General features: G+C 42.0%; 1 protein-coding gene across 1 annotated transcript in view; it reads right to left on the reverse strand.

Moving 5' to 3' along the window:
- Positions 1-12,725, reverse strand: part of SYN2 (synapsin II) — a 174,966-nt gene that overhangs the window by 43,386 nt on the left and 118,855 nt on the right. The window contains exons 2-4 of the mRNA XM_023619950.2: positions 5,164-5,221; positions 3,788-3,879; positions 1,390-1,546 (exon numbers count right to left, since the gene is read on the reverse strand). Of these exons, the coding sequence (XP_023475718.1) occupies positions 1,390-1,546; positions 3,788-3,879; positions 5,164-5,221 (307 nt within the window). The remainder of the gene's footprint in view (positions 1-1,389; positions 1,547-3,787; positions 3,880-5,163; positions 5,222-12,725) is intronic.

Below are 12,725 nucleotides of genomic sequence, written 5' to 3' on the forward strand. Positions count from 1 at the left end.
AACTTCACAATCAGCCACCAGTGCCATGACCATTGACAAGCCAGTGTATGATAGCTGAAATTTGAGTTTTGGAAAACAAGAAGAGGAGGATGTGATTAGGGGAAGGTGTTTCCTTCTGAGAGGGCCAGCCTGGAACAGCAGAGTTACAGGCACTGGGTCCCCTCAACTGTCAGAGGGGAGGCCAGAGTAGCCATCATAGGTCACTCTCCCTCCCAGCCCCACTCCTTCTCTCTCCTCAAGTTTCCACTGGACAGAAAAAAAGTGGGGGGAGGAGGCAGCCCCATGGCCAATTGGTTAAGTTCGCCCGCTGCACTTCAGCAGCCCAGGGTTTTGCCAGTTCGGATCCTGAGCGTGGACATGGCACTGCTCATTAGGCCACGTTGAGGCGGCATCCCACATACTACAACTAGAAGGACCCACAACTAAAATATACAACTATGTACTGGGGGGATTTGGGGAGAAAAAGCAGAAAAAAAAAAGAAAAGAAGAAGAAGATTGGCAACAGTTGTTAGCTCAGGTGCCGATCTTAAAAAAAAAAAAAGTTTCCACTGCCTCCCAGATTTCCAGGCTGGCCAAGGAAGAGAACCCAGACCAGCTTCTTCCTCATACAGTAACCCAATTTATGTGATCAGCACTGTGATCCAGAGAAATACTGGCTCTATAACTTAGATAAATTACTTAACCCTTTCTGGGTTTCACTTCCCTGTAAAAAGTGATAATAATGATAATATCTTCTTTGTAAGGTTATTGTAAGGATTAAATGAAATAATGTAGCAAAATCTCAGAAGTTGGCACCATACAGTAAGTGGTTTTATACTCCTCACTTTCCTTCTTTAATTTTCACATCTCTACCATGAAGGGGTGAGATTTGACAATCTCTAAGAGCACTTCCAGCTCATGTAAGTTTCTCATTCATATGTTTGTAGATAAATGTCATTTTAAGGTTGTTGAACCACTTGGTACGACTCTGTCACTAACATCCCTCTGAGATAGACCATCCCCTTGGTCTCCACTGGCCTTGGGTCTCCATGCCCTTAGGGTCTAACTTTCTAATAGTTAGACCCTTCATAGGTAAGAAACAGGTATTTTTCTTGTTGCGTCCTATGGCTGAGGGCAGAGCCTACAGACCAGTAAGGGCTTCTTCACAGAATCTTTGTGTGACTTTGTTGTGAGGCCAAAGGTCTACTCTGCAGCAAAGGTGGTCCAGCCCATGATGATAATGTTCTACTATGAAAGCCTACCCTACCCTATGTCCCAGCTAAAGCTCCTCCCATATCCTCTCAGCCGGTGCCTACTGCATCCTGATTAACAGTGGCCCTTCCCGGGGGAACGGGAGATACAGGATCTGGATCCCACCCTTTTACCTGGGGGGAAGGAGACCTCACTCACCACCCATGGCTTGTCACAGAAGTTGTAAATGGATTCCAGTGAGTTGATGCTGGGGAGGCCTGCGTACTGCATGCCAATAATCAAGTGTCGGAAGTCCTCATTCTCTGCCATGCCGAATGCATGCTGCCGGATGAGCACAAAGTCTGGCCGGAAGGACCTGGTAAGAAGTAGAGGCGAGTTTGCCAGTAACCAGCATCATCATACATCATCTTGTCTCCCATTCCAAAGCCAAAGACAGAGAAGCAGTCTTAGGGGCCACCTGGTCCAAGACCCTCATTTTATTATTATTATTCTTTTATGGACTAAGAAATGAGGCATTATGGCATATCTCAAAGGAGATTTGATGAACAGATTTCTGAAATTCCCTTATTCCTTTGGCTTAAGCACTACCTTTCTCTAAGTTACAAATGCCCTCAGGAGGGAAGAAATACTTTTAGACCCTCACACTGAAGTGAGCAAGAATTTTCCCTGACCCTATGGGGCAGTACGAGAGCTGAAGCTCCTTGTGGCTCCAGAGTTGGTGCTGGGGTCCCAGTAGATTTAAAGACAATATACTTAGCTGACTTCATCACCTTGCCTTGGAGATGCCTGATTTCAGTGTCCTGTCCTGACTCCTTAAAGCTGCTCCTTAAAATAGGCACTGCCCTTATCAGGCCCCCAGGAGTGCAAGGGTCCAGGCTAGCTGAGAACAGATGCCAGACTTCCCAATGTTATTCTTCCAAAGCAGACGCTAGGGAGGGGTATAAATATTTTTCGCAGAACTGAGGTTGAGCAATGGCTACAGGAAGCACTGGGAGTACAGAATGTTCCTGTGCATGGGAAGGCTCCCCGCGTTTCACCCCTAGCCATCAAAGCTCCTAGCCACAGCTGCTTCATAGGCCCAGGACCTCTGTCTTCATGCCCTGACTCCAGAGGAACCCCACCTTCCCAGAGAATCAGTTCTGTAGCAGCATATTCCCTCAAGGCTCTAAGGCTCAGCAGCTTCACACCATGTGCAATGACCTACCTGGGTCTCTGCCGAGGCACCCATCCAATCCCCACCTATAGCTCCAGCCCCACCCAGGCTCAGAGATCAGTCTTTTAAAGTGGAGGTAAAAGGAGCCTTCCTCAGTCACTCAGGTGACTTAGTATCAAGTCAGTATGGCATGTGCTAGACCTGCTCTGACCTCCTTATGTCCATTCTGGGAAACTGGCTCCAGCTGTATGCCTGAGATCAAACCTTATATCCCAGTTATAGGAGTTGAGCTCTAGACTTGTGGCGAGCTCTTGAGTTCCTACACTGATACCTGGAGAGGCCTGCCTTATTCTTGCCAGATCCCTCCCAGGATCCTGCTGTGGACCTTTCTGTCACCACCTGCTTGTGTGCATGTACCCCTATGACTTACTTCACCTAAAGTTAAAGAAGCCCATAATTCTCTCTTGTAAGATCTCTCTGAGCTTACTCCCCACCTGGACAGACATCTTTTTTTGTCCTCTTCCTTAGTCTCCAGGATGGACAAGTTCAGATATCCTGTTGTTAGGTTTCAGGCACCCGAGTTTTGCCTTTCCTGTCACTGACCCAGTTCTTGTTGGACACTGGAGGTCTCAGTGTCAGGGTACTGCAGATTGAGGTAGGGAAGAGAGTGAAGTGAAGACTCTTCCTGGAGCAAGACTCTGATGTCTGAAAACCTGAAGCCACACTGAGCCCCTGGGAAGAATAACACTGTGGAAACCATTTTCCTCCATCTGGAATTCTCATCACCTCCCTCACAGAATTGTTATATTACATTTGGTCAGGTCTATGAGTCACCCAATACACCAGCTGGCATGTAAGTGCTCTGTAATTGCAAATTTCCTTTCACCCACAATGTCCCCTCCAACCCTAGGCTTTCCTATCAGACTTAGGAGTTTCCAGGAATGAAAAATATAGAAAGAACACAGGGCTGGGAGTTAAGAGAATTCACACAGAACACAGGCTCTGCTACCAACTTGCTGAATGAATCTAAGCAAATCAAGGTAAAATAGGAGGTTGAACTAGATCAGAGGTTTTCAAACTTTTTTCTAAAGCAATGGAATCCGTTTTCCAGGGGAAATATATGCAGAGATAAAGGCACAGAACTGCACTGGTCAAAGTGGGGCTGGAGTACCAGAACCCCTCTGACAGGGACCCAGTTACCTCTAAGTGAGTTCTGAGTCCATAAAGCTTTCTCTACCATTGGACTGAGAGCTCTCTGAGGGCAAGAGCTGATTTTCTCTGCCTTCCTCTACTGCTTCCACACAGCACACATCATTGGGTTCTGCACACTATACATAGCACTGCTATCCTACTCCAACACCTGATTTTGAAACCACCTCTGCAAGCTAGAGATGGTAATTCTGGAGACAGTGACAATGACCCTGAGGACAGAAGGGACCTTACCGGACAACCTTTGTGCCATTCCGGAGAACCTGCATATCCACAGCATAGGTCCCATCTGCATGGGCCACCAGGTTGAGCTCTGAAAATTCCGCCTGGAAAATAACAGTAGGGGATTAAGAGGGTAGATTTCATCTTGTGTTTTCTAGTACAATTAAAAAAATCAATAAAAATAACAGTAGGAGAATAAGCCCCCTGTCCTGACTTGGCCAAGTCCTCCACATAGCAGCAGCAGCAGCAGCAACTGCAGCCCCACCACCAAACATTTATTTACAGTTTTCAAAGCATTTTCACAAACTTATCTCAGCTAACTCTCATAGCAACTCCATGAGGCAGGAAGGACAGAGATAATTATCCTCATTTACCAAAGGAGCAATTAAGTATCTTTTCTGAATAAACAAAACTTATTGTTGGCAGAGACAGGAGCAAAACTTGGGTCTTTGGACTCCCAATCCAGCAGCCTTTGTGCTGCCTCTCTACAGGGCAGGAACGTGAACCAGGGCAAACATGATCTTATCAGTTTTAATATAAAAGCACTAGGTTTTAGTTTAGGCAACTGTGTTTTAGTTACGTTCTGCCTCCAACTAGCTGCACAAGACATTAGACAAGTTACTTGTCCTCTCTGGAAGGACAGATTCTTCCACCTATAAAATGGGAATAATTTTTATCAAGCCTGCCTATCTAACAAGTTATTTTAAGAACTGAATGCAATAATGGATAGGAAAGTACTCTGTAAATCACACCACACTGTGTAAGGAATGGTGAGTAACTTCTATTATTACATAGAAAATACACTCATTGTTTAAAGTGGACATCCCCCTCTCCACCCAAACAGATCTAATCTCTATTTGTCAAGAAGCAAAGGATAAAGGAAAATAAAAAAGGAGTCTTTCAGGATTTGACTGCATTAAAACAAGGAGGTGTTCTTTTCTAAGTTCTCTCCAAAATGTAGCCTCAGGCCCAGAGCAGGCAACACTGGAGGCCACACACCTGAATGGCAGACATGTGCTTACTCAGGAATACCACATGTGACCAATAATACAGAGGTGCAGCCAGTGTCCTAGGAAAACATTCCTCTAAGGTCTTCTTCCTCAGCCTGAGAATCTTGTGCTGCAAGAGGGCACTGAGAGCCGTACTGCTTGCCTCTCTACAGACAGCAGAAACATGAAAAGAAGTCAGGGAAATTGAAAGATGCAGCCTTCAGGACCATGTCTCGCAGAGAGAAAAGTCCTAGGGAAAGGGTGGAGTTGAGGAGATGGAGAGCCTGGAACCCAGTGATGGATACTGTACTCTACTCAGTTGACCTAGGTGGTTCACACTGGGATGCCAAGAGGGAGCAATGATGACGCAGATGCAGTTCTGGGCTTCGGGCTGATTACCTGTTCCACTTTGATATCATAATCTCCAAGGATTTTTTTGCCCCGAAAGCACTTGGTCCTGGAAAAAGGAAAAAACCCATATAAATTAGTTTTGTACTAGTGTTTGAGGTCAGAAATTCACTATCACAAAGATGAGGACTGCAGCAGACAGAACCCTGGAATGAGAGTTAGGAGACCTGGGTTAGGGTTAGACCTTACCTCTGCTGTTGGATCACCATGAGACCGAGCCTCGAATAAACCACTTCCTCTCCCTAATGCTCAACTTACCAACCTATAAAACAATCCAAAGCACCTTTTCACTCTCAGGTTTTGTGATTTTATAACACCCCTGGTCTTTTGGCTACAAAAGTCTAGAAGTAGTAATTTCCCTAATGCTATTTCTGGTAAAGACTAGGTCAATCTTATGCATCTCTACAGTTTCCTTACCTTCCACCATCCTATGTTTCACTCTAATTTTCTAGTTGGTTTCCACTGTTGGAATTTTAGTTTTTAAAGAAACTGTTATCATTTCATCTCTTCATACCCATCCATCCAAAAGAGATGTGAGGCAATTAATAATTTAAAAAGCAAATACAACCAACAAAACAAGGATTAAATGACAATCAATGAATGAGAGAGAGAGAGTTAATTATACTGGGGAATGGGAAAACGTGAGGAAAGCTGCTACAATTGAACACAAAACCTATCCTTTATTTCTGAGCAGTCGAGAAAATGAGTCAAGGTGAGCTATACAGCACTTATTATTTTCCCATTTTGTCACGGATCTGGAGGGCCCTCACATTTATGCATTAATGGCTTCACAGCCCCTCATAAGTGGACTTATACTTATATCCATTCCTACTTAACCTACCCTCTCCCCCATAAGATTTTCTTACCTGCCCATTTAGGCTGGTCCTCTATTTGTAAAAAGGGCCTTTCCACACTGTATCTGTTAGTTAGATCAGGCTTGCTTTTCCAGTGCTTGAAATTTCAAATTAGCATGTTTCACTGGAGGTTTTCAAGAAGTCCCTCCCCAAAATAAAGGAATAAACCAACATTTATTGGGCATCATGTTCTAGGAACTGTGTGTGAATTGCTTTCAAGAACATCTCATTTAACCCTCATAACAACTTATGAGATAGGGAGAAAGGTCTCATTTTCAAGAGGGGGAAACCAATACTCAGAGGAGGAAAATGGCATATACAATCATACAGTAACTTAGTGACAGAGCCAGTATTCACACCCAAGTCTGACTCCAATGCCCTTGGAGTCTGAGGGCATAGCACAGTCTCCCTCTGCTGATTCATTCTCTTCATCCTCACTTCCCCACCATTATAAAAACTGACTTGTCATGTGTGCTGCATTGCATGTTTTTTTCCCCTCATTTTCCTTCCCCTGCTGAAAAGGGACTTGACGCTGTGAGCACTAGTCCCACTACAAATACTTCCTACCCTGCTTCCTGTGAACCACCCAGGATGAGGCCAGGCTATTTCCTTTCCTCTCTAGGTTCTGGAACAGTTTGTTCTAGGAAGCTGTCATTTATCCTACCCAAGTCTCTGGCCACCCTCAAATTGCTCCTCAGAGGCACTCAGCCATCCTAGAGCTGGATCACTGAAGTCCATCCCCCCACCTCTGCCCCAATTCCTTACTAAGCTTCATCAGCTTGGTCCCAGGTTCCTGTTCAACATTCATAGCTCAGCAAGCCCCTCCAGCAAGGAGCCTATAGCATATCCCAACCCTCTGGCTACTGTTCTGTCTTATTTATGGGTTTAAATAATAGTCTATGCATGGCACTACACTGCTCTGCAGATCTTGGACTCTGTAGGTCTTTGTCCACGACTATAAAAAGGAGGAACTAGAGTAAATGACCAATGAGGTTCCTTTCTTGCATTGGTGAGGTGCATCTACCTTGTTATCAGCAATGCTTTTCCAATGCTTCCTCCCATCTTCCTGTCTCAAAATAGCTCTCCTTCTGTGAGGTAAGTCTCAGAGACATGAAAAACAACCTCTCATTCTGTATGATGCCTGACATTTTCCAAGTACATTCCTTGCCTTATCTGTTCCTTACAACACTGTGAAGCAGCCAGGACAGACAGTGCTGTCCATTTGACTGATGGGGAAATTGATATGTCTAAATCACAGAAAAGTTCAAAAGAGTTAAGCTTAGAACTAAGAGTTTACATCTAGGTGCTTACATAACGTCAAGTTTTAAAATTCACTCATATATTTTATGGGTTTTGAATACTGATATTAAAGTATATTTATAAATTCTGGCTGGGTTTATCTGCCACTTCCTGTACCTGCCCATTGACCAAGTTGGCTAATGATACTGTTTTCATGCCTTCTCCCCACCCCCACCTCTCCAATTATCTTAATGCCTTTTCCTTAAGGTAATTTGGTCTGTTGGAAATCTTAGTCCATGTTTACTCGCTCTAGGCCACTGACCTCTCTTAGATGAGCCACAATCTCATAGAAAAGGAGCCGAGATGGCAGGCAGGCAGATGGGGCAGAGCATTCTGGAGAATGAACACATTCTCCCAGCTCCTGGCCCTTGGACATTTTGGTTGCAGGTATTTCCATGAAAAATTTTGTAACATACAAGCAAGTGACAGAAACACTCTTTGATAGTAAGAGAGCACTATTAGGAATCAGTGTGCTAGAATCCAGAATATGGGCTCTGGAATCATAGTCTGGGTGTATATCCTAGCTGTACCCTTTCCTGGCTGTATGACCTTATGTAAGTAAGTGGCTTACATTTTAAAAAAATTAGTATGTCCTGTGGTTAAATCAATCAATCAATCTATCTTCAAAAGCATATAAAAGGATAAAATGAAAAATAAAAGTTTCTCCTTTCCCATTCCTCTCTCCTTACACATACTCCCCATCATCAGTTACAAGCATCTCTATCCAGTGTGGGGAAAATGTGTGGATGTATCTACATTCATATAAGCTTCAACATATATATACACAGCACCATGCTATATAAACTCTTTTTTTTTTCTGTTTATTCTTTTTTTTGGTGGTTTTTTTTTTATTGTGGTTATAACAGTTTATAAGATTATGAACTTTCAGTTGTACCTTATTATTTGTCAGACACAATATAAATGTGCCCCTTCACCCCTTGTGCCCACTCCGCACTCCCCTTCCCCCTGGTAATCTAACTAAACTGTTCTCTTTGTCTATAAGTTTGTTTATGTTCCACAAATAAGTGAAATCATATAGTGTTTGTCTTTCTCTGTCTGGCTTATTTCATTTAACATAATACCCTCAAGGTCCATCCATGGGGTTGCAAATGGGACAGTTTTGTCTTTTTTATGGCTGAGTAGTATTCCATTGTATATACATACCACATCTTCTTTATCTAATCATCAGTCGATGGGCACTTGGGTTGCTTCCACATCTTGGCTATTGTGAATAATGCTGCAATGAACACAGGGGTGCATAAGTCTCTTTGTATTGTTGATTTCAAGTTCTTTGGATAAACACCCAGTAGTGGGATAGCTGGGTCATATGGTATTTCTATTTTCAATTTTTTGAGAAATCTCCATACTGTTTTCCATAGCGGCTGCACCAGTTTGCATTCCCACCAGCTGTGTATGAGGGTCCCCTTTTCTCCATAACCTCTCCAACATTTGCTATTTTTTTGTCTTGGTGATTATAGCCATGCTAACAGGCATGAAGTGATATCTAAGTTTAGTTTTGATTTGCATTTCCCTGATGATTAGTGATCTTGAGCATCTTTTCATGTGCCTATTGGCCCTCTGTATATCTTCTTTGGAAAAATGTCTGTTCATATTCTCTGCCCATTTTTTGTTTGGGTTGTTTGTTTTTTTGTATTTCAGTTGTATGAGTTCTTTATCTATTATGGAGATTAACCCCTTGTCGGATATATGATTTGCAAATATTTTCTCCCAGTTGGTGAGTTGCTTTTTCATTTTGATCCTGGTTTCCTTTGCCTTCCAGAAGCTCTTTAGTCTGATGAAGTCCCATTTATTTTTTCTTTTGTTTCCCTTGTCCGAGTAGACATGGTATTTGAAAAGATCCTTTTAAGGCTGATGTGAAAGAGTGTACTGCATATATTTTCTTCCAGAAGTTTTATGGTTTCAGGTCTTATCTTCAAGTCTTTGGTCCATTTCGAGTCTATTTTTTTGTATGGAGGAAGATAGTAGTCTACTTTCATTCTTTTGCATGTGGCTGTCTAGTTTTCCCAGGATTATTTACCGAAGAGGCTTTCCTTTCTCCATTGTATGTTCTTGGCTCCTTTGTTGAAGATTAGCTGTCTACAGATGTGTGGTTTTATTTCTGGGCTTTCTATTCTATTCCATTGATCTGTGTGTCTGTTTTTGTACCAGTACCATGCTGTTTTGATTACTACAGCTTTGTAATATATTTTGAAGTCAGGGATTGAGATGCCACCAGCTTTATTCTTGTTTCTCAGTGTCTTTCGTTACTCCATATGAATTTTAAGATTCTTTATTCTATTTCTGTGAAGAATATCATTGGGATTCTGATTGGGATTGCGATGAATCTGTAGATAGCTTCGGGTAGTATGGACATTTTAACTATGTTTATTCTTCCAATCCATGTTCATGGAATATCTTTCCATTTCTTTATGTCATTATCGATTTCTTTCAGGAACGTCTTATACTTTTCCAAAACTCTTCTTTTTTGCACCTTGATTTTTTTTTTGCTTTTAAAAACATATCTTAGTGATATCCTGTCAGTAGATACTGATGGACCTCTTCCTTTTTAATAGTTGCATGAAATTCCATTTGATGGTCATACGGTAATTTAACCAATATTTATTGGTGAGCATTTAGATTTCCAGTTTTGGGGTTGTTTTTGCTATTACAAACAGTGCTATAATGGCTTACACTTAAGACTATATTCATAGGACAAATAATTTTTTTCCAACTTTACTGAGGTATAATTGACAAATAAAGGTGTATACATTTAAAGTGTACAACATGATGATTTGATACACATATACTTTAGGAAATGATTACCACAATCAGATTAACACTTTCGTCACCTCACATAGTTACTATTTTTTGCGTGTGTGGAAAGAATGCTTAAGATCTACTCTCTTTGCAAATTTCAAGTATACAATACAGTATTATTAACTATAGATACCATGTTGTACATTAGAAGGATACATAACTTATCTCAGAATTGCTGGTGCAAGGAATAGACAGAGTTAGTTCTACTGATATTGCCATACTGCCCCCAACCAAGAAAAAGATTATACCATTTTCCCCAGTGTCTGAAAGTTTTGGGAAATTACTTCACCTCCCCTACCATCCCCACCACAGTCCATTCCATAAGCTGGCCATAGAGAAGGTGCTCCGTAAGGACTTTCTGACGGCAGTCTTGTCAAATCAATCCAAATTCATTCCCTTGTGTTCAATCCTAAACAGAACTCAAAATGTACATCCTTGAAGCACGGACTAAAAATATCTATGGTGCCTGTGTTGTCAATTTCCCCCTATTGTAACACTTTCTTAATAAGCCTAGCAGCTGAGGATCTATGTGAGTTTAATGGCTTGCAGCTTCCTTCATGGACAAGGCAATGAACCATCTTCTGTTATTGCTAAAATGAGTAGAGGCTTCTAGATATATAACTCTTCTTACTCAAGGCAGTGAATACCTCATTAACTCCCATCCACCTGCCAACTAGGGCTTGTGAGGCTGAAGAGCATGATTTCACAGGCTTCTCTAAGGCCCCCTCAAAACTTGGCCCAAGCTAGGCAAGCCCAGCTTAAATATCCCTTCTTTTATGCTTAGGATAATGGAGAAAGGTCTAGAAATAGGAGCCAAGTGAGCTGAATTCAGGCTGAGTTCTACTACTTCTCAGCTGCCTGACTTTGGGTAAGTAACTGCCTCTCTGAGCCTCAGTTTCCTCATGTATAAAATAGGGATAATAATAATTTTAACAATAACAGCAAACATTCACTATGAACTAACCACTATTCTAAGTATTTTATGTACTTTACCTCGTTTAATCATACCTGACTCACAGTTTGTTATGAAGACTTAATGAAACCAGATGAGAATAATTGACATGAAAGCATTTGGAAACCCTGAAATGCTATGCAAATATGAAGTACTATTAGTAAAATGCAACAAACATTTATGTACTGAGTATTATTGCTGTTTTATTATTACCACAGCCAACACGGCTTCTTCCTCTTCTGAACTTTCATCACATTTATTATCTGCTCATGATATTTGGCTCATAGCATCATGATCTGATACCATCTTCCAAACTCAGTTGTCTAACAGTCTGTGATACCCTTCTCCCACCCTCAGCCTCAGACCACTAGATTATATAATAATGCTTCAGAGCAAAGACCATCCCATACGTGAGCCCTGGAGTCTCCAGAACATTTTGGATTTTAAATATTATGTCCTGTTGGCGGGTTATATGCTCTGAGTTGAAGCCTGTGCAAATATAATCATTGTATCTATAAATTTCCAACTCCTTCACCAAGCTGTGTACTTAGGAGGTTCTCAATCAGAGCTTGTTTATTGACTGGAGGTGTTAGGAGTGGTGGTTTAGGCTGGACAAATACAGAAAACCAGAAGAAGCCACCCTCAAAACTGAGTGGACTGAGCCTGTCTTTGCTGGCCCAGCCATCTTCTCCTCTCTTCTCACATATGTGCATCCCAGGGTGTCATGTTCTTTCTTCCCTATCCTATACTTCCCCACATGAAAATCTGTTCTCAATCTCCAACCACATTGGAACATATATACAGGACATACAAACAGCCTAAAGTGTCAATCCTCTCTAAGTGACTGAGGTTTGCACAAGGATCAAAACTTCCAGCTAGAAGATGAAAGTACTAGGAATGCCTTCATAGACTCCAGAAGGCATTTAGGGAGGAGGCTTTCTTGGAGCTCTGGAACTAGTCCAACACGGTCTAGACATTTATTGTTAACAAGGTGCTTAGTTTCTGGCTCTCACTGTCTCTAATTCAGGACTTCTTTCAGCCAAGCATCTCAAGCCTTTAAGAAGTTGGAAAATATACTAGAAATAGTAGAGGACTTCTATCTCCCATCCTACACTCAAAAGGTAAAAATCAGGCCTGCTGGTCTTGGAGAGAGTTTGTGAGCGCCTGCCGCCACCCCCTGGCAAAATGTATACTGCACACACGCTGTAGTCCCAGCTCAACCAACAATTTAGCCAGATGAATAGCCACCGACTCCACAGGTCCAGGGATATCCCTTCAGGTGTTTATTTGCTGCTCTGACAATCATGCCCAAAATTAACTGTTTCTTGTAAAAAGTCTACTTCCACACTCCAAGCTAGGCAGTTGGCTTTCTGCAACCTATAGACAGAAAGGCTGTGGTTTTTCAATAAATTCAGCAACAGTTTACTGAGCATGTAGTGGTAGGTGCTGGAAATGTAAAAATGCATTAGCAGTTGCCAAGTAGAGAAAGCACAGTCTAGAAAAGGAGACCAATATCCATATGGATAATTGCTACAGTCCTTTTCCACTCTTAAGATTTATTTATTTATTTATTTATTGCTGAGGAAGATTCGCCCTGAGCTAACGTCTGCTGCCAATCCTCTTCTTTATTT

Source organism: Equus caballus, chromosome 16 (genome assembly GCF_041296265.1).
Source record: "Equus caballus isolate H_3958 breed thoroughbred chromosome 16, TB-T2T, whole genome shotgun sequence".
NCBI lineage: Eukaryota > Metazoa > Chordata > Mammalia > Perissodactyla > Equidae > Equus > Equus caballus.